Source organism: Ovis canadensis, chromosome 7 (assembly GCF_042477335.2).
Source record: "Ovis canadensis isolate MfBH-ARS-UI-01 breed Bighorn chromosome 7, ARS-UI_OviCan_v2, whole genome shotgun sequence".
Taxonomy (NCBI): Eukaryota; Metazoa; Chordata; class Mammalia; order Artiodactyla; family Bovidae; genus Ovis; species Ovis canadensis.
In genome coordinates this window covers 54,219,820-54,247,320 of record NC_091251.1, presented here as the reverse complement: position 1 = coordinate 54,247,320, position 27,501 = coordinate 54,219,820, and the positions used below count along the sequence as shown (strand labels likewise).

At 43.5% G+C, this 27,501-nt stretch overlaps 2 protein-coding genes across 3 annotated transcripts in view; one reads left to right on the top strand and one right to left on the bottom strand.

The window, feature by feature from the left end:
- PYGL (glycogen phosphorylase L) overlaps nt 1–17,174 on the top strand; it is a 53,397-nt gene extending 36,223 nt beyond the window's left edge. The window contains exons 19-21 of the mRNA XM_069596140.1: nt 148–214; nt 2,942–3,114; nt 15,600–17,174. Coding sequence (XP_069452241.1) covers nt 148–214; nt 2,942–3,114; nt 15,600–15,603 — 244 coding nt within the window. The 3' untranslated portion in view covers nt 15,604–17,174. The remainder of the gene's footprint in view (nt 1–147; nt 215–2,941; nt 3,115–15,599) is intronic.
- On the bottom strand, nt 2,016–25,874 carry ABHD12B (abhydrolase domain containing 12B). Of its 2 annotated transcripts, XM_070292470.1 has the most exons (13): nt 25,771–25,874; nt 20,610–20,737; nt 19,248–19,350; nt 17,433–17,552; nt 15,460–15,490; nt 11,995–12,040; nt 11,761–11,890; nt 11,301–11,338; nt 9,712–9,791; nt 5,781–5,863; nt 4,636–4,714; nt 3,918–4,036; nt 2,016–3,818 (listed from the first exon to the last, which is right to left on the bottom strand). In XM_070292470.1, exons 1-13 carry the CDS (start codon nt 25,830–25,832, stop codon nt 3,791–3,793), a joined length of 1,047 nt encoding a protein of 348 aa, XP_070148571.1. In that variant the 5' UTR covers nt 25,833–25,874; the 3' UTR covers nt 2,016–3,790. The 2 variants fall into 2 exon arrangements, with proteins under 2 accessions (XP_070148571.1, XP_069452280.1); XM_069596179.1 differs by lacking the exons at nt 19,248–19,350; nt 20,610–20,737.
- Nucleotides 25,875–27,501: the final 1,627 nt, after the last annotated feature.

Below are 27,501 nucleotides of genomic sequence, written 5' to 3'. Positions count from 1 at the left end.
ATTGAAACCCTTACGAATAGAAATATCAGACTGGTAAGCTAGCCATGCCTGTCATTAAGCAAAAGAGAATTTTAAATGGAATCTGAACACACATCTGTTAATGAAGCTTTTTGATGCTTTGTTTTTTCCTTTTAATCACAAAAACAGGTTTAAAGTTTTTGCAGACTATGAAGCCTACGTCAAATGTCAAGAAAAAGTCAGCCAGCTGTACATGGTGAGTTCAAGGCTGAGACTTAACAAACGATGCCAGTTTACTACCGTTCATTAAAATTTTAGTTTCTTTTTCTAAATAACAGGATCCCACTAACCAATCAAAAAAGGGAAGTGAGGCAGCAATGTTGGTTTTTCAGATAAAAACTGGACTGTTCCCAAGTTCAGGGATTTGACATTTCAGTAGCAGCTGTAAATTTTTTTAATATCCAAATAAAAAGTCACAAATTATTTGGTATTTATTGAGCACCCACCATGTAGCAAGCATGTCCTAGCAACTAAAGAGTATAGAGCCAAGTTAAATACTCACTTTACCCACTCGTTTATTCAGCAGAGAGACACCAGTGCCTCCTCCAAGGCAGGCACCGTGCTGAGCACTGAGACCCAGCAGGGACAAAGCCGTGGCCCCTCAAGGAGCCTCCTTGGTGCCAAGGCCCCTAAGCAGAAGCACATCAGAGTTACCAGGCAGTTTTTTCAAAGTACAGATGCCTACTGCCCTCAGGGATTCTGACCTAGTAGTGGGTAGAATCACCATCAGCATTTGAAAAATCTGCTAAAGGGATTCTTAGACTGAGCCTTAGAATACTGGAGGGTATCTGAAAGTTGCAAAATAAGTACCTCTCCTGGACTATCCGTGGAGTGGTGCTATATGAACAGAATATAAACGGACGGAAAGAGAGGGGGCTCATATTTGAATTTTTTTAAAAAAGGAATGAAACAAGAAAGACTATACTAAGGAAGAGAGAGAGATGGAGGAAGGGAGGGAGGGAGGGAGGGAGGGAAAGAAAAGAGAAAAAGGCTAGAACCATGTGAGGAACCCTCCATATGCAAAATCATGCCTCGTTACCAAATAGCCCAGCCCTCTAGGTACATTTGGTAAGCATATGGAAAGGTGATCATCTCTGATAGGAAAGACTTTTAGCGAACTGCAGAAACCACAGGAGAACAGATACAGGAGAAAGCTGGCCCTGTGCCAAGACTCCAGCGCTGCCTTCTTGCCCACACAGTCCCCATTTCTGCTCCCCAGCTAGAAAGCCATTATATAGCAGAACCATGGAAATTCCTACAATCTCCACCTCCTGCCCTTGGGACATATCAGTAACTGCTTACAACAGAAACCTACTTCACTGACATTTATATTTCTTTTCCAAAGCCAGGTGACAAGGCGGTTCCTACAGTCATCCCAGATATCCCACTAGAGTGTTAAAATAGGATCATTCAAGGCCCATACTGCTTTACAGCATATCCCAGCCCCCCTTAAGTGTATATAAGCCAGTTTTACATGCTGCCCAAGCAGAGGCAGTGCTGGAGTTAAGCAGAGGAGCTCACTTCCAGCTCCTGGAACACTGGAGAAAGCAGCCACACATGGCCTCTGGGAATGCAAAGACAGAGGAGGAGAATGGCCACCTCCAGCTTCTTCCTCTTGCCCTCAACCCATGCTCGTGTGTGGAAAGAATGTTGAGGAAAAGAAGTAGAAGTGAAACAGAGCAGGAAAGGAAAATATACGTGAACGTAAGCACAAATGTGAATGTGGGGTTTGCACAGTAGTCCCTTCTGTTAAAATGATGGCCCTGATCCAAGGGATGCCCACCTAGAGGCCCCACATTCCGCTCCACTTTATTGTTAGTGCAAATTGCAGCTTTTACTCTTAACAATAATTGCACTGTTGAGGCGTAGAAAACATGGCCCATGTGGTTGGGAAGTCTAGTCATTATCCCCTTAAATAAAGAACATGAAAAAAGGAAGCCTTTATTCTCTTATTATTTTAGTAAGTTTCCGAAGTGTGAATAGTTTCAGACTCACAGTTTTAGTTTTTAAGTGCTTTTAATGCATTGCTATCTTTTTCAAATAATATTCTAGTCATTGCCATCAAACTCCTTCTTAGAGTCCTTTACAAAATCATGAGGCTATAAAATAAATAGCTTATATTTTTTTACATAAAATTATGAGAGATGTATTTTATTTAGATATATAGTCATATATTTTTTTATTTAAGTTAAAACCTTAATTGGTCCTATTTTCAAACCCCAGTGGAGTATCTGGGATTCAGTGTAAACCTACTGGAGTATCTACCTTCAGAAAAAACTGAGGAAAGAGAATTCAGTGAATGAAGTCTCCTTTGGGATTGTTTGCCTGAGTGACAGCTAACATTCTAAAGTAGTGTTTCTTGAGCTCTGACCACGAGCCACAGGGTAAATTTCTTTTATGGCATCTAGCAGACAATGGAAGTTAGTCCCTTCCTTTCCCCTGGAGTTTAAAGGAAGCTGAGATATCTTCATTCAAAATGAAGATAGGAAATACAGCTTACATGCTAGAACATTGTAACTATGGCAGAAATGATCAATTAAGGTTTCTCTGAGAGTGAAAAATACTTTCTTTTTCATTTTAGAGAAATATAATCTTAAATACCCTAGAGGGCAAGGCAACCCACTCCAGTATTCTTGCCTGGAGAGCCCCATGGGCAAAGGAGCCTGGCAGGCTATGGTCCATGGGGTTGCAAAGAGCTGGACACGACTGAAGCAACTTAGCACAGCACAACAACCTTAAATAGGAGAACAGCACAGGCTGCCTATCCAGCTCCCAGCTGTGAAACAAGTGTCCTTGTGACTCATTACAGTTTACTCCTGTCACTTTCCCCCTGAATTACTCTTGGATGTGCTTGGCCTGATGTCTGTCATACAGCTTGGTGTGTACTCAGGCCCTGGGCCTTAGATGCGTGTGTAATTTACAGAATCCAAAGGCCTGGAACATCATGGTCCTCAAAAATATAGCCGCCTCGGGGAAATTCTCCAGTGACCGAACGATTAAGGAGTACGCCCGGGACATCTGGAACATGGAACCTTCTGACATAAAGATTTCTCTGTCCGGTGAACCCAGCGGTGGGGCGAACAAAGCCAATGGAAAGTAAGTCGTAAAATGTTCTGAGAAAAAAATAGCTTCTTACTGGACTTGAACATTTTTACAACATTCTTTGATTTTGTTTCATTTTGTTAAATAATAATCTAGTTAAGTATCTCTGGAAATTGGAAGGGAAAGTGTATGACTCTACTAGGGCTAATAAAGTGTCACTTTCCAAAGGCTATATGAGTGCCATATCTCTCTATTTTGTAGCAGATTGGGGAGCAGACTAGGACTTTCCCCAGTGCTATTCAGAAGGCTAGAAAACAGCTGGGAGCTTTTTAATGCCTTTTAAATTAACTAAACTGAAATACAAATTGTTTAACTATTGGAGCATCATTCTTATATTGCTGTCTAGGTCCAAATCAAAGACCACCTTATCGACAAATATCCTCAGAATGTGGTTAACTGTACATTTTTAGATGGAATCAAATTTTTACCAAATTCTCATTCTCCACGGTGATGTTTCTGCATGTTCCCCAAAACAGACTATGATAAGATAAACGAGAACATTCCATAATGCCCAACATCCATGCTTTCTTTCCCTTACTAAAATGGTAGGTGACTTGTAAAAATGTCAGTAGGTTCAGCTCACTCAAGCAGCCCAATACAGTTTTACATAAAAAGTTCACATCACAGCTGGTGTCCAGACCAAGTCTTCGCTCTCTGCTGTTCTCAGACTTCACGCCCACTGCTGGCTCAGGAAATCTCTGCAGGAAAAAGACCTCGATGATCCTACATGCCTTTCCCACCACATGGTCTAAGTAAGCCAGAGTAGCCCTCACTGCATTTAGCAAAACAACTCTTACCTCACGGTATGTAACAGTGCAGAGCTTTTACAAAGGGAGTTGTGTCCGAAGCCAGGAGGAAAGATCACCATCTTCACCCTCTCTTTGTTCCTATACGCATTGTGGGCAATTTCGTAGAGCTGCAAGGGGCAGAAAGACAAGGACTCAAAGGCTGATCCTTGAAGCTCTCGTTTTGTTTTTCTAGGCTAATTTTCCTGAAAGGGTACAGAAACAACTGTCTTAGGGAGTTAGTTTCATTTAATTGGTGACGTGGCACCCTGCATATCTCTGAGTGGCTGCCTCTACAACCAAGGAAGGAAAGCTGCACAGCACACACAACAGTGACAAGACCTAATCGTCCCCCTGCCAGCACCTCCCTGCAGGGGGACAAGGGGCTTCAGTGGACCCCCACTATTTGTTTTTAAAAAAAGGAACAGCATCCCTATTTTTAGAGCCACTGCAGGGAAGATGGCCTGGAAGTTCCCAGAGCATTCTGGGATCTTCTCTACATTTGCTGATCCGGACCCCAGATGAGGAAGCATGATCCCCCACAAACACTCCTTTGAGCTGAACAGCATAGCACACTGATACTTATTGTATACACCAGGCCGCAAGCAACTCAGGGTGCACGGAATCCCTTATAATATCAGAGACCCTTCTTTCGGCACTAATCAAATTTTGGCTGGCTGAGAAAATGGCGACATTAATATGTTTCCATCAGCCACTGAGCTTGGTATACCTTTTTTCCAAATTCCAAAGGTACCGTTTTGTCATCCTCACCATGTATGATGAGAAGGGGAGAACACAGGAATTTGACACTAGGAACAAGTGGAAGAAAAGTATTCAGTTCAAGAAATACATTGAGATTCCTCCTCTTCTAAGTTCAGGCTTTAGCAAAACATGAGGTTCACCCAAAATAAAAGACACTCTTTCTGTCCCTCACCAGGAATAACAACTTTATATATAATAAGCTTCATATAATGACATTTTCCTCCCAGCCAAGATTCTTCTATTTACTCATATAATTTAATTAGGTATTTAATTTATTCTTATGTGATTTTTTAAAATAACAAAAAAATGAATTTGTACAGAATTAAAAGAACTTCACTTTTTTCTTATTCTACCATATTTCATAATATGTGGAATGTTTTAATTAAAATTAAAAAAATAATAACAAAACCAAAAAATAATAAGAACTACCACAAGACCAAAGAGAACTCTTTGTAGCAATTTATTTACATTTCCCCATAAATGTACAGGATGGACATGAGATGTTAACAGGTCCAACTAGCTTCCTGGTCAACTTCCTATTTGGTAAGTCAAAAAGGCCATGACATGAAGAATGGCAAAAGCCCTTCCTTGGCCCCTCCCAAATCCTGATACCAGCCAACCCTGCCACAGTGACTCACTGCTACTCCTCGGATATCAGATTCCTCAAGTGTGTTGAAATAGGAAAACCTACTGATAACAACTACCTGTTTGCAAGCACCCTAGATTCTCCAACTGTGAGAAGCTAGCTTGCCACATTCTAGTCACTGGACTTGCTGCTGGTAGTCGGCTGGATGGTGTATGGATTTTGGTTACGTGGGGAATAAGGCCTAGAAGTCAGAGATTCCTCCAAGGAATGCTAGGTTAGACCCTACAGGACCTTTAAAAGGTCCTAAAACACCATAAGCTACCAATCCCTTCATAACTTCAGAGAAAAGTACTGAGTTGGTAAAGTTATTAATTAGACATAAACATAATACAAATACTAAAAATCTGTAGACACTTTATCCCATATCCTACTGCCCATCTAAGAATTCTCATCTACCTGTTCAGTAAGTCACATGATAATTACCCCCCCGAAATCTAATAAAGGACATCTTTACATGATTAACTTACTTTTCATCATTGGGAAAGACTAGTTTGTCTTTCCTCAGGGCATCCATAATTGACCTTAAAAATCCTGGAAGTTTCCGGTAAATCTATTTTTCAAAAAGGAAAAAAATTAAAATATGGCCTAAAGCTATGTCATTTGTTAGAGGTTCTCACTATGAACTGTAGTAGTATAGAGTGTAGTGACTTTCTAAATATACCAAACTTTTTTGGAAAACATAACTTTTATGATTTTAAAAACAATTCATGTTACTTTCACTTCCATACTTTGGAAAATACAAGAAGGAAGAAAAAAGAAATCACACATGATAAAGTAGACAGTGCATGGGGCTTCCCAGGTGGCACAGTGGTAAAGAATCTGCCTGCCAAAGCGGGAGACTCAGGTTCAATTGTTGGGTTGGGAAGATCCCCTGGAGAAGGAAATGGGCAACCTCACTCCAGTATTCTTGCCTGGAGAATCCCATGGACAGAGGAGCCTGGCAGGCTGCAGTCCATGGCATCACAAAGAGTCAGACACGACTGAGAGACTAATACTTTCACATTTTCACACTTGGTAGGGCAATGGGTACAGAATATGCAGGTTGAGGCCAGTAAAGACAAACTTCTGCTTCACAGTTTGGACGTGGGCCTGCTGCTTGCGGGAACCTGCGTGGTTCCCCAGGGTCTGCCTGGCCTGTGTTTCTGGCATGGTCACAAAGCACAGGACCCACATTCAGGTGCGGTCTGGAGATTCTAACACTGCTTCTCCTTCCCTCCCTTCCTTTGCCCTTATCAGTGCTAAGGGCAAGATTTCTTGTCTTCTCTTTCCTTTGTCTTTGGTTCTTCTACCCCCGAATCAGGACTCCTCTGATGAGAGCTCAATAAGAGAAGCCCTTTAGCAGTTCATCTCAGGTTCCGGAGGAAGGAGGAGAAAGTGGGCCTCAGTCCATCCACTCTCGTGATCCTGCACTCCTCTCCAGCCAGGGGTGCCCCTCGGGACTTACAGGTCCAACTCCCCTCCAGGGGCTCCTAGCTGGTCTCCCTGCCTCCTCTCGGTTCTGGAATTGCACCAGATAAATATTCTTTAAATCTGCTGTTACAGATTGTAGGGAGTGGAACTCTATCTATTTAGAAAAACAAACAGCTCCTATCTTGGCTGCAAGGCCATCCACATCTGGCCACAGTCTTTCATCCCAAAAACTGTCTGCCAGGAGTTAGAAAAGGCAGGACTGAGTCCTGTTTCCTCTTTACAGGGCGAGTGGCAATGGGGCAAGCCACTGAGCCTCCAGCCCCCTCAGCTCTCCGTGGAGGCAATGGTGCCAGGCTCAGGTGCTGTGAGGATTTAAAAGGAAGATGAATGTAAAAGCTCTTACTTAGAGGTCCTCCGTGCCTCTCGAGTATCTTTTAAGACAGAATCGCCCCACTCTGGCCGCGTGCCGTGGCTCTCCTTCGCCCCTCCTGTCTGTGTTTCCTAACTGCTCTCCCTCACCTCACTAAGAAATGAGCTTAGATCCTATCTCTTTGTAAGTCTTCAATGATCACACCTGTGCACAAGACCCTTCTCTTCGCTGAATTCTCCTGTCCCTGAAATTATTGTCTGGGCCCTCCCCCAACACCTAGCTTAGTCTACTTGTACCTGAGTGGGAAAAAGGAACAGGTGTTTGTTAAGTGCCCATATTTTGCATGATTATTGTACTTAATTCAAAGATACAAATACACAAAATCCCTATGCAGTATCAACCTCATTATAAAAATAGGAAAAATACAACGAAGGGAAGTAGTTTACCAAAGTCATAATTGGTTAGTGGCAGAAACAAAATTTGAACCCAAACCCAAACCTATCTAGCTTTATGAAGCCCAGAGTCTTTTTCCACTATGCCATGCTGCCTTCCTATTCCAACTAATTGATTCCAAAGTGATACATGGAAATCCATGTCACTACTTTATATCCCTATCTCCCCAACTGCAGAAAACTTCTTAAGGGTTAGGACCTATGCCGATATCACCTACACTTTCTTAGTCAACAGTGCCTTATCAACGGCACTCCACTGCTAATAAAAACAACTAATGGCCACTGAGTGGTTACTCTGGGTCAGCACTCTTACACATGCTTTTCATATGTGAATTTATTTATCAAAATAATCTTGAATAGATTTAATGAAGCATTAAAAGCAATTAGCCCAAGGTTAATAGCTGTTAAGTGACGCCCTGGGGAAAAAAAACCAGGAAGTCTGACCAGAGTGATGGTTCTTAAAGAAAATATATTAAAACCTCTCTGTGAAGGTTTCAGAGATCTACCAAGGCAGTGAGGTTTCGAGTGGTCCAGACTCCAGAGAGAACAGATGCCCAGAGAGGTGAGCCTCACACTCAACACCACTTTGCTCCTTGAAACAACTGCCAAGTCAGAAGAAAGCCAGAAAGTAGAGGCAAAAGAACACAGATGAGATGACACAAATAGAAAACACAGTAAGAGAGCAGAATATAATTACCATAAACTTCAGACTAAGGATTACACCTGAGGTGAGGCTCACTGCATTGAGAAGTAACATTACAGGCGATTTCCAGAGTGCCAGTGGTGCTGATTTCTTGACTTGAATGGTGGTTACATGGAGGTTCGGTTTATAACTATTAAATCATAGATGTCTCTATCATATTCAATTTCAGAATTAACAAAGTTTCAAAAAAAAGTAAATGGTAAACTTGTTTCTAAACTGTAACATGTCTACAAGCTAGTGAATTTATTAGTAATTATTCAGAGTAATAGTAACAGATGTCAATTAACTATCTTTAAATTAATATTTAATTGTCTGGAACCAATTAATGATTTATTGAATCTTAAATTATTCAGCATTCAATATTTTGGATTGTAGAGGGGATTCCTGTAATGAGTTGAGTTTAGAGTATACAGGCATTTTAAGATTATGTGGTTCTGTGAACTAGCCGTCCCAGGATGTAATAAGCTGAAATAGTTAAGCAAATTCCAGAAACTTCTATGATGATTTACTGTATGAAAAATTCCAAGGGTAGACAGTTGGATTTAAGTACCCTTAGGATGCCTTCCAACAGTAATCAACAATTTACAAATTTGGGCTACAGGTCCCCTCTAAGAATCTCACCTTTTTCTCCCTCTCTCATTTACTAACATTTATATAGAGGTGTAACTGTAAGCAATTGAGCATGAGACATGGGATGAAATTATGAATTTAGCTAATGGTACAGATACAACAGATTAAAAAAAACACATCTTGTCAGTCAATCTTTTCTAATTTATCTTCTTGGAAAGATTGTCTTCTCCACCTGGGATGCCATGTAAAACCATTTGGCAGCTTCTTGAACTCTTTAGAGACTTTCTTATCATAAAATAATGAAAGATATGTGGTTGACATTCATAGGGCTAAAAATGACATATGAAAGGTTTGTTTTCACTTTGAAAAGGGACAGTAAATAAGTGAACCTAAGTCAAATCTATCTATGAAAAAATTATAAAAGAGAAGAGGTGTAATTTAGTTAATTGAGGGAGGGGGGCCAGTGAAAAAAAGCTTTGGCTCTTAATAAGCCACTCAAGGCCTTTCCAGGTGGTGGTAGTGGTAAAGAACCTGCCCACCAATGCAGGAGACATAAGAGGTGCGGGTTCAATTCCAAGGTTGGGAAAATCCCCTGGAGTAGGGCCTGGAGAAACCCACGGACAGAGGAGCCTGGCGGCCTGTAGTCCGTAAGGTCTCAAAGAGTCGGACACGACTGAAGCGCCTTAGCACAGCACATACACAAGCCACTCAATCTATTTAGAAGGAAATAAAAGAACTAAAAATACAAAAGCCATGTGCCCTCCTTTAATAATAACTGGCTACTAACCTATCACAAGTTAGAATAACAGAAATATATAAGACTAATTAAGAAAGAGAAAATGGTTAAGAAACAGCGTGCACTTTGACATCTTGTAAAGATGTATGAGACTCACCTTTAACAAGGGATAATTGATACTTGCAACCCATATGTTGGTAAATGGAGCTTCCAGGATAATTGCATCAGCTGGAAATCCTTGAAAAATAATGAAAAAGAAAGAACTCCCCTATCATATTTAAATACCATCTTTCCTAAATAATGGATCCTCGTCTTGTACATGAACTGCCTGCATCAAAACCATTTGTGAATCATAATAAATTGTTAAATTTGTGAATGTAAAGTAGTGACCCCACACCAGACTTCAGTGAGAAGTCAGGATCTTGAGGGTGGGAAATGTGAGAATGTGCATTTTTAACATTTCTGTGCACATGATAAAGAAAATCACTACCTTTTAAAACAAGCAGATTTTCATGACTTGGATAATTTAAGAAAGCAAAGTATTATAGGAAGGGAGAGTGTTCTGCAGAAGCTGACTAGGTTGTATTGGCCAACACTGTCTGAGAACAAAAGATCAAATGCTGAAGTTACCATACATGGACTTTAAAATAACTTACTGAAAATAACAAATGGTAAAATAGTGAAATATTTATTTTACTGCAACTCTAGAACTCTATGCCCAGTAAAAATACCCTTTAAAAGTGAAGAGGAAATAAAAACATTTTCAGGCCAAAATTGAAAGAATTCCTCACCAACAGACAGGTAGAAGAAAAATCCCAGATGGAAGCATAGACATGTTAGAAATAATAAAGAGCAAAAAAAGGGAGGTAAATCTAAATATTGACTTTATAACATAAGAATAATAATGTTTTATGGATTATTGATATAGAGAAAATTAAAATACATGGTAGCAAAAGTTCATAAGCTGGGCACTTAATGGATTTAAAATGTTCTAGGATAATTACATTATCCAGGAAGTGAAGTATTCACTTATGTGGGAATTTAGTTCAGGTAATTCAGCATTGTCAACACTAAAGGAGCCATAGAGCTTAAAGGAACAATGAAATGATGTTTGCTTTATTTCCATAAGTAATTAAGATTGTGTATAGCAGGTGACCCGCTTTAAAATGTTTACGTAACTCACCCTGACCTGTACTGCCAAGTAAAGTTTCAGATATAATGCAAGTGATTATAAGCTTTCAATGCATATCAGAATCAAATCACCTAGTCCTATTCACAGAGTATCTAGTTCATGAAGACAGCCAGGATCCAAGATACCTGTGTTTATAACAAACACCCCCAGCAGATTCTGATAAAGGCAGTTCTCAGAACACTTTGAGAAACAATGACATAAATATTACATAAGGAGGGCTGCAGAAAGCAAGTCTTGCCTACTATTGCATAAAGTATAATTTTCCCCTCCTGTAGCAGATTACTCCATACAATACTTATTTATCACTTCACATGATGGCTCTTTTAAGGTAATTTTTACCTCTTTCCTTAGTATTTACTTTTAATTTCATGCCTCTGAAAACCAGCTATTGTTTTAAATACCAAAAAAGAAAATTCATTACAGTATCCAGAACTGCCTAAAGTTGGGGTGCTTGTAGGTATCTCTGTGTTAAGATTGTACACAATAGTCTCTTCACTGTTTTTATTTTCCCATCTCAAGCCAAGAAAGTATACCATGTAAGCATTTTATCATACCCTTCTCTTCTAGAACTTTTGCAGCATTTGTTGCAACTCTGTAAAGAAATGAAAATTAGTACACATGTGAAGCAGTGACTTAACAGTCAAGTAAGCAGTATAAAATGCAACCTCCAATATGAGCATCTGATGAAAGCTCTTGACCCTCAAATGTGCATAAACACAAAATCTTGCACAGGATTTCAAGGGAGTCCACTGACCCTAAACAAGAATCCTTTCATTTAAAACTCTCAAGGAGAGTTCTGGAATGGGCGTCAGTGTCACAGATAGCCATAGATAGCCATCACACGTTCCCTTGAATTACAAACAAGCAAGCTGGGTGTAAGGACACTTGCCACTTGTGGAACCTGAGAGAAACTGTCTCCCAGCTCAGGGGTCCTCCTGCTGCTCACTGCTGCCTATGATATGACACTAACGCCCCAAGGATCCACCTAAAGACCCATCTTCAGACCCCACTTACCCTGTCCCCAGAGAGTGGCCCCAGAGACACACAGGGGTGGTACCACTTCTCGCCTTGGTCCACTCGTAGACATAAACTGCATCTGCAGTCAGTCCATCCTCCGTGGGTGTACCCGTCGAGTCCCCAAACCCTGCCCACGAGGAAGGGCAAACATAATATCACTACCTCCAAAATGAGGCCATCAAAAGTCCCCTGCTTATTGAAAACTTTTTGTACACTGTTCTTAACACATACCTCTGTAGTCAACAGACAAGACATGAAAGCCACCATTACTCAGCACCTGGATGACAAAGGAGCTGTTATCACTTTAATTAGGAGATGCAAACAAAAAGGTGGCCTCACCTCCTCAACATTTCCATAATCCTGGTGGTGATGGTTAACAGGTGGAGAAAAGATCCATTTCTGAAATCTGGTGTTTGACATCAAACTCAAGATCAGACTCAGCAGGAAAGAACAGCAGAGCAGAATCACACAGCCTGGGTCACACCCTAGCTCTGTCACTTACCAGCTATCTGACCTTGGTCAAGCTGGTAACATAGATTACATAGATTAACATTTGTGTAATCTATTCTGAGAAGTGAAAAACAATACTTTCAGGTGGAAGTATTGCATGAGATGGTTGGAAGATTGCATGAGATGATGTATTAAAGTACCTTGGGGACTTCCCCAGTGGCCCAGTGGTTAAGAGTCTGCCTGCCAAGGCAGGGGACACTAGTTCAATTCCTGGTCCGGGAAGATTTCACATGCCACAGAGCAACTAAGCCCATGCTCCACAACTGCTGAAACCCATGCAACTAGGAGCTCACACTCTGCAACAAAAGAAGCCATGAATATGAGACGCTGGTGCACTGCAATGAAGAGTAGCGCCCCTGCTTGTTGCAACTAGAGAAAGCCCACACACACAGCAAGGAAGATGCAACGAAGCCAAAAATATAATTTAATAAATTTAAAGCACCTTGAAAGTGTTAAGTCACTCAGTCATCTCCAACTCTTTGTGACCCCATGGACTCTAGCCTGCCAGGTTCCTCTGTCCATGGAATTCTCCAGCCAAGAATACTGGAGTGGGTTGCCATTTCCTTCTCAAAGGGATCTTCTGACCCAGGGATTGAACCCAGGTCTCCTGCATTACAGTCAGGTTCTTTACTGTTTGAGCCACATAGTGAATATCTTTTGTAGGAACTTCCTGAAGGTAAGAATGCTACATAGAGTTGTAGTAGAAGCAGTCAATAATGGGAAGATATTCATATTAAGTATGAACAGATAAAGAGTTAATATTGATCAAAAATAAATCACTTGATTACATGAAACCACTTTCAAGCCCTGAACAGATAAATGAGAAAAGAATATAAAAACATAATTTTTAATGAAAAAATACAAATGACAGATGACAAGAAGGGAAATAAAGGGGGATAAAACTTTACTATGCAGGCACTTCTAAAATTTTATTTAGTTTTCACAACAGTCTTACAAGGTAGGTATTATCTGTATTTTACAGATAAAGAAACTGAGCCTTGGAGAACTTAAGTAACTTGTTCACACACATCCAAATGGCCAGAACTTGAACCACAGCAACAGACCCAAGATCACACTTGGGCCTGCCTGGGTTCAAACACTGTGCTTCCTGTACCAGGCCTAGATGTGGGAGAAAAAAGAGAAAGGTGAAACTGTTAGTTGCATTTGACTCTTTGCAATGCCATGGACTGTAGCCCACCAAGCTCCTCTGTCCATGGAATTCTCCAGGCAAGAATACTAGAGTGGGTTGCCATTTTCTTCTCCAGGGGATCTTCCTGAGCCAGGGATCGACTCAGGTCTCCTCCACTGCAGGCAGATTCTTTACTGTATGAGCCACCAAGGGAACCTTTAGATGTGAGACACTGAACTTTAAATACAACTGAACTAATAATGGAGAACTAAATGAAACTTTCTAACATTTAAACTACATTCTTTCCAAACAAGTTATCCAAGACACAGGGCAGTTCAGCATCCAGGGAAACTGGAACACTCATGTGTTGTTTGTGGTTCCTTAAGTCGAAGAACCACTTGACAATCAACTTAAACAACAGATCCTACTCCCAAGAATGTATCTCTAGGGAAAAATTCCAAAAGAAGCATAAACTACCTGCTTACAGTTTTCTGTAGCAATACTATTCTAAAAGAATTTAGAAAAAAAAATTGTATCAAAGAGGAGTAGAATATTTAAGTAAATAAATAATTGTCTATAAATAATGGAGAATGAGCACCATTTAAGTGGGTGACTATGACAACTATGGAAAAACATCGAAGAACATTCTTAAAATAATAAAAGAGCATGACATAAAATTACATAGAGAAACAATCAGTAACATAAAAACTTCATAGAGATTAAAAACTAGGTGGGAACAGCACGTAAATGAAACATTTACGTGCCGTATGATTGAAGTGATGAATGAATGAATGAATGAGAAAGGGGGAGAGAGAAGAAGGACAATTTAATAAGGACTTAATTGTTAACAGAAATTGCCTATCCAAAGGAGACAATGAAGAGCTAAGGAAGTTTGGTCAGGCTGGAAAATGATGACTATGGTGTGTGGAATCCAGAATTTACCCGGAGGAAGAAGTCTTATCATAGCATCCCTACACATCCCACCCACCACCAGGAGGATCTGGCTTCTCTTCACCTCTACACCTACGACATAGGAGACATACAATTGAGTTTTGCCAAGAGTAGAAGGGGAAAAATATATATATATTCTCACAGTCATCAGCATCACACCCTCCCACTTGGAAAGGACAAAGAGGGGTTCAGAGTAGAAAGCAAAACTAAAAATTAATAGGCATCATCACCCCAGGCAAAATGGTAATCCAGCCCACCCACCACACGGGGTGATGGAGAGGGGAGTAGACAGGAGAGGATGGCCCTGTCTGAAGAGGGGAAGGGGGATGAAGATGGTGCTACAGTGCTGAGCCCGACAGGATTCTGGACCCCATTCATGCTGTTAAATCAGGAAAGGACTCTGGGGTGGGAGCTGGCTTGTGGGAGGAGAGATCAGGTCTGGGGATCAATAATAAGACAAGCAGCCAGATCACCTGAGGGAGGGATTCCTAACCACCTCACGGGAGTGTGGGAGGGCTAACAGTAGCTCACCAGCCAGCTCTGAGTCAGACATGGTGAGGGGAAGAGCCTGCCATCGTCCTCATGCTGGGAAGTGCAGGGGCCACCCCAATAAACCACAGCCTGTAGCAGCTGGTGAGGACACCAAGTTGCAGCTGGCCACCTTCCCTCTGCTGAACTTTTTGTGGGCCCAAAGAAGGGCCTGAATGATGTAAGAACAGACATTCTGTCTTTACCCCATACCACAGAAAGGTTGCTCCCGGTAGAAAGGGTGGCTTCTGCACTTAATACACTTTCTCAACCCAGCCCTCAGAAAAAGCAAAGAAATGTGTCTTCAACTCCATCTGGTGATGAAAGGAACAAATCCGTGAAAGTGTTTGAGACTCAGAGACATTCACATCTGTCTCAATCCCCCAAGGTCAATTTAGGAAAAGAAGTGCATTCAAGGGACTTTAGGTCCCAGAACACCACCACCCACCCCCTTGCCCCCACACCAGGGAGCTCTCAGGAAATAACCAGGCTGTAGGCTAGGAAGATCTTAGGGCTGTAGCCCAGAAGAGAATAAGTGGAGATGTAAAATTGGTGCCTTGAGGCCCCTTCAGACATACCTTTACTAGCTCCAGTCTATGAGAAGCTGCCCTGTAGAGAAGGTTTAAAAGAAAAAGCAAGAATTAGGAATTATGATGACACATTCAACAAAAATCACTATCATGCTGCTGGCATCTGATCTCACCACTTTCTTTTTCAGGTAAGACAAATAAATAACCAGGGGAGAGGGCACTACTTCCTGGTGTTGGAGCCCCTGTGCCTGCATCAGGGTGAACTCCCCACGGCTCCCCACTCCCCGCCTTCCCCACAGTGAGCACCGCCTGCCCAGACCACTAGCGCTTCACCACATAAGCAGCTGATGAACTGCTGACGATCCATCTTCTTGCACTGCTGCACAGCAAAACCTATTTCTCAGAATACTTCTAGAAGCCAAAGGAACGTGAGTCCCAGAAAGTGGCTTTTCAGGAAAAGGGATGACACAGTCAAGTTCACTAAAGTGAGATCTCCCTACATCCTGTCTGCTCTGCCATGAAAGACATGATGAAGTGAGGAGAGAAACTCACAACCCTGGAGGGTCAAGAAACACCTTCTTCCAAATAACCATAGTCTGCTCTTTATGAACCACAACAAAAGGGAGAAAAAGATGACTCAAAAGACAGAGGAGTCTTTAAAAACCATTTGAATTTTTAGAGCCACATTTCTTAAACATTAGTGAGTCATGAAACCCTTGGAACCTATAATTAAAGCTATGGACCCACTGCCCTGAAAAATGTATCCACTCTTCAAATTTCATGTACAATTCGAGGTTGGGAGTTCACGGACCCTCTGAGGCTTCTATGGATCCTAAGTCTAGAACCACTCTTTTCATCTAGGTTCCCTGTGACCTGTCATTTGGCCTCCTTCCAGCTCAGTACTGCTGGAAACAAGCTGAGACTTCAGGACAGAGGAAGGTAGCTAGCCCCAAGCCAGAAAATCTAGGAAAACTGGGGGCAAGAGCCGATTCACTCAGAGGGCAGACGGGATAGTGTGACCCAGAGGACACATTAAAGAAGAGTGCAATGTAGCACCGTACCCAAGTTTGCACAATTGGAATAATGTTAAACAATGTTGAAAAACGTTGATTTCACAAGAAGTCTCAGTAAAATGTGATTCTAAGGCATAAACCTCAAGAAGGCACCTTGAGCAAAGGCAAGGCTTGAGAAAGCCATTGTCTGACACAAAAGACAGTGAGTAAAAGAGACAGAGGCGAGGGAGCTGAGGGGCAGAGGCCAGAGCTTGTCGCTGAGTTTGAAGTGTCCCCCGCCCAGAGACTGGGCAAGGTCTGTGGGTCTCTGAGGCGCGTCGCCCCTCCCCCACGCTGAGAGCCGAGTCAGAGCCAATATTCATCACCCACTGTAATAACCCAGGCCCACAGAGGGGCTGGCAATGCATCAAAGCAGAGTCAGGCTTCCAGGAGGCACTCTTTGTTACAAAGCAAGGTTGGGACGATAGGAGTGGGCTGAGGCATCAGTATTCCAGGCTAGAATTAGTCAGGTGGCCCCCAGAGCCTGGGATCAGAATTCTAGGGGATCTCTCCTGGAGATCATACGTTTGATTTTTAGAATTCACTGCTATATGAAGGAATCTCCATGTGGTTCTGTGAGAAGACCATTTGTGTGGAAACTCTCCTTATCCTCCATACCTCATGTATGTTTCCTATCAAGTCATCCATGGCTTCAGTTCATCATTCCCAACACTCTTACAGAATAAAGCAACACTGCCTTCTTCTTTGAAATCAGTATCCACATTTTGAAGTTTGTCTCCCTTCCAGTTAAGGATCCACAGTATTCTACATGTGGAATATATAGTTGTTTTTTTTTTTTTAAAGAGAAGCCTATATTGCCAGAACACCCTTGAACTCCAACAAATGGAAACAAATGTGTGGAAGGATGCTTACAGAGTTAAAAACAGCTCTGCCTTTCATTCCCCGACAGGAATGAAATGGTCTTTTGCTCTGTTTGAGGGGAAAAAAAATCCAAGCAAAGGCACTGACCTGTGTTGTGCACTGCCATGAAGATAAACAATAATTGGGTTGCCATCACAGAGGGCTGCTTCATACCAGCTCCGGCCCTTCCCCTTAGCATCCTCCCCCCGGCAGCTGGGAACCGTGTGCCTGAAAAGTAAGGCAAGGTTTTAGCCAACATGGACACAGAGAAGAATTCTCTATCCTCGCCAACAGTCTAAAACCTCCTGATGTCAATCAGATACATCTTTATGTATATAAAACATATTATATACAAAACCACCTGGGAAAGCCCATAGTAATTATCAGAATATATAGTAAGTTATAGTTTTATATGTAAATATTTAATCTATTTATATACAAAAATTTATCTGAGTCATATACGCATGGGCTTCCCAGGCAGCCCTACTGGTAAAGAACCCACCTGCCACTGCAGGAGATATAGGAGATACAGGTTTGATGCCTGGGTCAGGAAGATCCCCTGCAGGGGGGCATGGCAACCCACTCCAGTATTCTTGTCTGGAGAATCCCATGGACAGAGGAGCCTGGTGGGCTACAGTCCATAGGGTCACCAAGAGTCCAACACGACTGAAGCAACCTAGCACGCACACAGCCAATATATGCACATGGTACCAATTAAAATATAATACCATGAACATCTTATAATGAAAATTATTACTGCCCTAGCCCACCTCCCCCGTGCCCAGGGATAACCCCTTTGGACCATTTACGGTTTAGCTCTTCTGATTCCTACACCAATTATGCTTCCAAAACTGCAATTCTTAGGTGTGGCTTATTGAAATGCAATCTTTTGGGTGGAAACCAGTGAAAGATAGTAGGTATTTGCCACCTGCTATTTTGGCTGAAGAAACAAGCTGGAAAAAAGTTAAAGGGAAACCAGTCTGGGTAGGAGAAAAGAACTTAAATATGGAATTAAGCTATTCTTCTCAAGAAACTGAGTGACCTTGTGATTTTAAACACCTGAGTGAGCTCTAGTTCCCGCCCCCTCCCGCCTTGTTAAATCAATGAACTCTGATAACAGAAATACTACCATATGACACGTCACCGAGGGACTTGGAGAACTGGCCACATGATGACGAATCTTCAATCCCCCAATCACTTAGAGACAAAAAGTCTGACATCAAACCCCCAAGGCCTCCGTACCAAAAAGACAGGCATCACTGCCAGCTAGATAAGTGGTCCTGAGGACAGCTGACTCACTCAGCCAAGGGCGGGTGGGGCAAGAGCAAAGAATAAAAATATTTTCAAATTCCAGCACTATCAGTGGAACTGCACCCTACAGATTAGAAAAAAGTTATGTGAACCCATATTGGTTCCTAAATATTCCATGGTCACATGTTCAAACTCAGGGAGGTGAGATATCCAAGAAGGCACTGGAAAACTGGCAGCCAAGAACAAGCAGGGAGGACCAAACAGAAGAAAATGTTGAGATTAGCACAGCAGACTAGACAGTAGGATGCGCATGACCTTGTTGGACAAATATTTATGGAGTGCCTTTGCCAAGCACCATGCTGAGCAATGAAAACCCACTAACAAAGTCCCCACCTATGAAGTTATTGTCTCGTAAAAAAGACACACATTAATCAGATAATCACACAAGGAATAAGGCAAGGAAGAGAACGACCCAAGGCACCTGAAAAGTAAGATTCTCAAAAAGCAAATTTAAGCAGGTCAAATGTCAATACAAAGGGAAGGTGTGTGGAACAGCTTCCTCCAAGGAACACTGACCTCTCCACAGGCAAGTAACACAGCGCTGCCCACCTGTGCCCTGTAACATGAAAGCCCCGCCCGCTAAGCACCCCAGTGTCCAATCAGCACACTCACCAGATTCCCAGAATTACCCCAGGCTCGACTTTGATGTAGAAGTTCACCGTGTGAGGAATCTTCAACTCTGGCTTCTTTAAATCCACAAGAAATGGTGCTTTGACTAGAAAGTAGAATTCATTACCAACTCCCAGAATCAAAGTCCATGTCTTTTAATCACAATCCAAAAAAGTGATTAGCCTCATGTTTGACATGTTTCTAAGTTACAAGCACTACATTCAATTCCAACCGAAGTATTTTATTTTATAAACTAGGGCTAGCCCGCAGAAGAATTGACCCCCACAAATACTCTAAAGCTAGACTTAAAAATAGCACCAGTGTGGTAGCCCCTAACAGAGTTTATTCCACTTTATCCCTGCTTCAAGTGAAAAGCAAAGGAGACCATTCATCTGAAAAATAGGAGGGTATAGAAGAAGGTAATGGGGCTTCCCTGGTGGCTCAGAGGGTAAAGCACCTGCCCGCAATGCAGGAGACCTGGGTTCGATCCCTGGGTCGGGAAGTTCCCCTGGAGAAGGAAATGGCAACCCACTCCAGTATCCTTGCCTGGAGAATCCCATGAATAGAAGAGCCTGGTGGGCTACAGTCCATGGGGTCGTGAGTTTTGGGGCGGAGAGGTTTGTTTTATTTGGTTGGATGTTTTTTCTTTGGCTGCACTGGGTCTTAGCTGTGGCTCTCGGGATCTTCAGTCTTCCTTGCAGCCTATGGGATCTGTAGTTGCAGCATTTGAACTCTTAGGTGTGGCACGCGGGATCTAGTTTCCTGATCAGGGATCGAACCTGGGCCCCCTGCATTGGGAGCATAGAGTCTTAGCCACTAGTCCACCAGGGAAGTCCCAGTAATGAGTGTTCTGCTACTTAAGTCACGCATTCCTTTTGCACTAAGTGAAACATAGTCACTAGCCATAAACCCCGAAATGTCCAAGGTCAACATAACACTTAGAGACAGGCAGGTGACAGCACCACCTGTGACCAGAAGAACCACGTGCCACACTAACACAGCCTTCAGTAGAAACACAGGAAAACGGATCTCTCACATCAACCTGTCTCTCTCTAGGGATACAAGCAAAAAGAGGAAAAGGCACAGAATACAGAAAGCACTAACGTATCCAGATTAACAGCTAATTTGAGGACTGAGCTCCAGGACTGAAATCCCGCCCACAAGGCCATGGTTTTCTATCTATCCCAACATTTCACCAGGATTCATCCTAGACCCCAAAGGCAATATAATTAGGTTCCAGACAATTTAAGTCTAGCCACAAAGATGCTGACATATCTTTCTCACTATGTCATAACTGTAAGGGCAGTGAGTTCTTTAATTGGGGAAAAAAATATGAAGGCAGATTCACAAAAGGTACATACTTACAAAAGTTTACAAAAATCAGCATGTGCATCAGAGGAGGGCAAATGTGTTCTTTTAATGATTTACTTGTAAAGCTGTCACATAGAGTGGCAATTTTCCTTCCGAGTGTGGAACAGGAGTGTGGGAAAGATCTGTAAGATATTGTGAAACAAATAAGGTATTCAAAATCAGTCCAAGTTTTGTCTTGGTTTGTTTTTCCTTCAAACGTCCAAATCAAATTCCACAGACTGACACTGGGAATTACAGGCAAGCTGGCATTTAAGCAAAATCCTTTACAGAACTGTATGTAATTAGGGCAGATCCAGACCAGGCACTATGGGAGAACCAGGAGAGGAAAGGACAATCAAGCCCCCAATAGCTGCTCAGAAAGCCCCGATATGACGGGATAGGAGAGGCGGGGACACGGATGCACCCAAGTCAGACTTGCTTTCTCAGTGTACCCCACAGGAAGCCAAGGCTGGAAACAAGGTTCAGACCGTTTAACAGCTGCTGCAGTTTTTAATCACAATTCAGTGCCGTATGTGCTAGCCATTATTAGTACTAGCCTAAAGCAGTGAATGAATAATCGTCAGATTCCCCCCTCCTTCTGGCTGAGTCTTGGGAAAAGATGAGCCAATGCGAGAAAAAAACCCACTTCTGAGGTGAGTGGGATCGTGAGGAGCAGGGTGGGGTGCAGGGCAGGCCCTGGGCAGGTGATGGGACACAGAGTGGGTGGTGCAGGGTGAGCCACACACATCTTGTTTATTGTACTGTCCCAGTGGCATGAACCATCCAAACTGGGAGCCACCAGCAGACAACCTATGATCTTTCCATGAGGGCTCACTTGGGCCACCTCTGTCTCTAGTCACATCTCCCATGAGAGCTGAGCATCTCCCGAACCTTTTAGAAATGAGGGATACAGGAAGCCAGTGTCACCACCTTCCACTCCCAATTTTTGATCACATCATTCCTTCAATGAATCCCTTTTCCTACCGTGAAAGGTCAACGGGAAGACCATCGATGTAATCAAATTATGAGGTTGTGGGGGCTGGAAAGCATGTGTGATGCACTGTTTCCGTGTCCTGGTTTCTCTGCTAGGCTAGAGGCATCTTAGAAGATGTTACATGTACAGGTTAATACCTGTACTTTGCAAATGAAGAGGCTGAAAAGTTAAGTACCCTTCCCAAGGTCACACAGCCAGTGAATGGCAGAGCCAAGAGAATCCAGAGTTCCATGATGATCTCCAGCTGTCACAGTCCTGGTGAGTTCTCCTCGTCATCCTTGAAGCAAAAATGAGCCCCAAGAATGAGACTGGGCTCTAGCCAAGTCCAGTTCTTACAGAAAATTATATCAGGATCCTTGTCTCTTCTGCATCCTTGCCTCTCTCAGGGTCCCTCCTTCCTCCCACTCTCTTCTTCCATCCTGTTCCATATTCTCAGAAGATACCAAAAGCATCAAAGAAAGACCTCTAAAAAACCCTCCCTCTAGTGTAATAACTTAAAAACCAGGGCACTTATACATATTTGGAAGTGGCATGGAGGCAGAAGATAATGAATCTCTAATGAATTTCCAGCAATTCTGTGGGGAGCAGAAAAGATAAGCAGGCTAAGGGTGATGGACAGTTCTTCAAATACATCAGCCGTGGGCAACTGCATACCCATAAAATCAGCAAAAAAAGAAATGAAAATGATTGTTTCATACTTTAAAATAGCCTCTGTGAAGGTGGCTGGAAGGAGAGGACACTGTTGTTCCAATTTTAGAGATAAGAAACTAAAACCCAAAGAAGCCACTTTGAGCCACAGATCAAGCGCAGACAGACAGGCAGAACTGAATTCTTATGCTTCCTTCCAGTTGGCTGGATCCGGTTTTCTTTCTCCTGACTCTCTGAACTCCCGCTACCCTGCGTGTTAGTCTCCCACTAAGTTGCCTTTTGAAGGTAGCAGGGTGCTTGGGGAGCAGAGGCAATAGAGGGAAATATGCTTCTGTTTTTAAAGAATAATTCATACAGGACCCTTCTCTCAAATAGCTCAAGGCACTTCTGTGAGAAGCACTGCGGGAAGAGAACACAGTGACCAGATCCCTCCGAGCATCAATAATGCACACCAGCTCCTTTTAACTAGGGGGCTGTCAGTTTGACTTCCCCTAGATCAATAGGGGATCAAAAGTCACCAGCGGCTAATAGACCTTATTTGAGCAGAGGATGTGGTTTCAGTCCAATCCTCGCTCATGGCCAGCACATCAAACAGCCACCTTGATGCTTTGGTGTTCTTTTGCCTACCCTTTAATCAGCTGCGGCTGTAACTGCACAGCATCCCACAGGGGCCGCAGAACCTAACTGGATGATTCTTACTGGCGCTGGAACCTGAGCTGCTGCAGGGCCAATCATTCTTGCTTAATGCTCAGAAGTACCAGCTTTGGGAAGCCCAACTCTGACCACAGTTGGCAAGACAACAGTTCCAAATGTTAAGACATGCTGCACGGGCATCCTGTGCCCATTCATCCCACCAACACATACTGATCACCAAACACCAAGTTTCCTCTTTCTCCCCCCTCCTTTCCACCCAACCAGACCCCCTCTTTCCTTCACATCCACTCAAGTGTCCCTTCTTTTTCAAATCTTCTCTAGACAGATCTTCCCATGGTGACTTACCCTCTCTTTTCACCCCTCCCACTAATTATAGTCAGGGCCAGAGTCTGACCCTTAATTCTTTGCTGATTTTTTTCTCACTGTTAGCCCTGTATCCCCAGTGATAAGAACCACGTCCCAGCTAATGCTGCTTTTACTTTCCACTCTGCCTAGCACAGGGCTGTTGCTGTTTGTTGTTTAGGCGTTCAGTCATGTCTGACTCTTTTGCAACCACATGGACTATAGCCCACCAGGCTCCTCTGTCCATGGGATTTTCCAGGCAAGAACACTGGAGTGGGGTGCCATTTCCTACTTCAGGGGATCTTCCCAACCCAAGGATCGAAACTGTGCCTCCTGCATTCCAGGCAGATTCTTTACCACTGAACCATCAGGGCAGCCCTGGGCTGAGTGTCATAAATATCCATAGAATGACAGGGTGAGAACAGAAAAGAGTGTATTTCTAGAAGGAGGCAAGACTTATTGGTAGCTTTGGGGGACAGGGAGGGGCTTCCTTCTCTTTTGAGTAGGAATGTGAGCTACCCAAGAGCAGGGGTTTTGCCTGTCTCATTTATGATGGCATGCCCAGAGCCTAGGTAAATATCTGATAGGGAGTAGATGACTAATATACTGGGGAGGATGGAAAAGTTTGTCAGCCTTCTCATAGGGATTTTCTAAGTATCATCTAGAAATGTAAAGGCTTGAAGTGAAGTAGGGACAAATAAAAGGGGAAATAGCCCTTTGGATTCCCCCAACTTCTTTCCTGAGCATGGTTTCCATTTTTCTAATTCAAAGAAAATCAGCAGCAAGAGATTTACTCTGCTGGGCCCATCCATGTTAAGAAGTGACTACATCTGATGAGACTTTTGTAAGATAAATAAATCCATTCCCAAGGCATTAAAAAATAATCACTGTAAATATCATGATTAAATGTTCTCCTTGAATCTCATGACACATCACAATAGATCCACGGCTACAGGCCATCCCAGGCACACAAGGAGCCCTCCAGGAATGTTTGCTGATCTAATCAGGCTCCATGAAACAAAAAGGACTTAAGATGCGGGATTTCAGTCTGCACCTCAGCCTGATCTAAATTAGATCAGTAATTTTCCGCTCGGATAAAGAAATGCTCAAGTATTTTATTCTTTCAGGAGACATTCAAGACCTATTTTTAGTAATTAGTATTTGGAAGTAACAGGGACTTCCCAAGTGGCACAGTGATAAAGAATGCAGGAAAAACAAGAGACGAGAGTTTGATCCCTGGGTTGGGAAGATCCCCTCGAGGAGGAAATGGCAACTGCTCCAATATTCTTGCCTGGAAAATCACATGGACAGAGGAGCCTGGCACACTAAAGCCCACAGGGTCCAAAGAGTCAGACATGAATGAGCAACTGAGCGTGCACACGTGTAGAAGTAACAGAGGATCCCCAACGCCCCATCTCCACTCCTCTATCAACAAAGTGGGCTGTTCTCTAAAATCACAAAGCAGCTTTGATTCTCTGTCAAATAAGTGTTAAATAACCAGTCACGCATTCTGTAAAGAACTCAAAAGTAAAAGGTGGTAAATGCCAGCTTTCCCAAAACAGCTGCTTCAGGGATGTAAGGCCCATGATTGTGAAGTTTGAGAAGTGCAGCCAGTCAGGACATTGGGCCTGGTGTTCGGATCCAATGCAAAAGGGAGCTCCAGCCTGCACTGCGCAGCCAGGGAGAGCTGCACTCTGCCCCCTGCCCTCAGCCACAGCAGGAAGAGAAGACAGGGAATCAGGGTTGTCTTAGCCCCTCAGATTTTCCAAATTGAGGTCTTCTATGCCTGGATGTGATTCTTGGATATTTTGTAGTCAACAAAAGTTAGGCAAAACAAAGCAAAGGAAGACAAAGAAGAAAAGTATACAAAACAGTCAATACCTTCCCCCACCAACAAAACAAAACAAGATACCCAGGCTCGTGGGTCTGGGTTCTCCAACCAATACCTGGATTCAGGGCAACAAGACTGGCAGCATATTGCTTGCTGGTTGATTCAGGTAGTCTAAGATTACTGCTCAAGCCAAGGATTCATGGAAGGAAGAAAATTTAAAACCTGCTGAGCTAGTCATGGTTGCGATGTACTGTGCGTCTCTAGCATCGTGGAGAGGTCTTCCTTAACTCCACGGCAGAGTTCACACGCAGGGAGGTGGTTTTCTGACCCTTCCCATCTATACAGATAGGCCCTTGATCTAACAGAATGCCATCCAAGACAACACAGATTATTATTGTCACTGGTGTTATCCCGCTGTTAGTAAAATGTCAAGGCAGTTAAGAGATTTATAGAAACCTGAACCAGCTCTCTGGAATCTCTATAATCTCTATTTCAGAAGCACCAAAGGGATACACGTTCCTGAAAAATCATAGGATTGAGTCTCACTGGCCCTGGTAGGGGCTGAGGAAACAGCCGTCCAAGAGCCCTGGGGGCCTCCGAAGCACCAAGAGTCAGCGCGGGGCCACCAGCCCCCTGGTCCGCGCTGGGTGGTACCTTCCATGCCGCATCCCGGGCCGCGGGGCGTACAGGGCGCCGCGCGCACTCACCGCAGGTTCCGCACGACCATGTGCCACCATGCGGCCACGGAGTCCCGCTCGCCCGGCTCCATCCCGCGTCGCGTCCCGATCCGCCACCACAGGAGCTCTCGCAGGTAACCGGGAGCCGGGAGCCGTGCCCCGGCTTCCCTCCTCCCCCGCGAGGGCGGCGACTACCCCGGGGCCCTGCGGCGGGTGCTGCGGGGCGTCCTACTCAGCGCAGGGCGGGGCGCAGCCGAACCGGGCTGTCTTCGCGCACCCTCGGCCACACGTAGAGATTTGTGATAGGAACAAGTGCCTTACTCTTCCAGCAGGCCACGCACGAATTCATTTCTATTTCATCCTGTACGTCTCTGTGTGTGCGCGCCTTGGGTGGACTAAAATACATTTCTTACTCTGATAGTAATAAAAGTCTGAGAGTTACAGCTTTAGAAGACCCTCCTGAAGAATCTACACTTTCCTCCACTTTAACCCCCTCTTTTTCTTTCTCCCTTTTGTTTTCCCCCTTTTCCGGAATCTTCCCTTCCTAACCCCCATCTCCTCCCTCTCTCTCCCTCCCTCTCTCTCTCTCTCTCTCTCTCTCTCTCTCTCTCTCTCTCTCTCTCTCTCTCTCTCTCTCTCACACACACACACACACACACACACACACACACACACCTGTCATCATTACTATAGTAAAAATGTCTTTGGCTCACTTCCATTGACTACTACTTTATCTGTCTGCAGGGTTATGAACTACACAGTTCCTCCATGTGTCCAAATTCACCACCTTCTTGGTGTTTTGTTTACCTAGCTGCAGGTAGCAGAAACCGCCCCCCCCAACTCACCCCTCTTGCATCAGAAGTTGTGGCTTTGAAAGATTTGGTGGGAATGCGCTTATGCTTGCATAGCGCACTGTCTCCTGGGAGCAGAAACTGTCCTCCGCTAAAGCTGTTCCAGGGAAGCCACCAGGCAAAGTGTGACGATAAGGGATAAAAAGAGAATGAGTTTCCACCTGAAAGCAATTTGATGTCAGCACCAAGACTACATCTGGGAGGCAAGGTGCAGCCTTCTCAGAGGGAAAATGTGGTCTCTAGTGTGTCTAAGCTTTGGGGGCTTTGCCAGTTGAGCAGAAGGCACAAGGGGGGACTGCTCACCCACAGAAAGTGCAACTGGCCAGACTGGAGCAAAGCACCAAAAGCCCTTGCAGGGCTGGGCAATTTCAGATAAGTGGTCAGAGGAGGAGGAGCTTTCTTCACTGCTTCTTGGAATTGCTCTAGGAATGTCAACTTTTGGCTGCACATCAAGATAGAAACCGATTCAGATCAGGAAGAACTAAAGGATTCTAAGCCTGATTGATGAGCCAGCTGCAGGTGGGTCACACCCTGCGTGGTGAGAAAGGTTATGCCAGCATCAGATTCCATACCTGGAGTCATTCATCAGTGGGTCTGGAATCTCCTAGGTCTTATTCTGGGGAGCTCCGGAGGATCCCCTGGGGCATGCCTTGTGGAGATGGAGGGATCAGAGATGGGGGGCAGACAGGGAGGGAGAGAGAGCAGATATTTTTGGTCCCAGATTCTATGTCCATCTGTTTATTCAGGTTGAAAGCTCAGAGGCCTATGTGCTGATTGAGCAAAGTTGTAAGCCCCAAGTCTATGGAAATGTTTGAAATGCTCAGCAAAATCTCTGAAGTTAGAAATCACTATGGCCCTTTTTTTCTTTTAAAGACTGTATAAATTAAAACCTTAAGAGAAAACAGCCTGA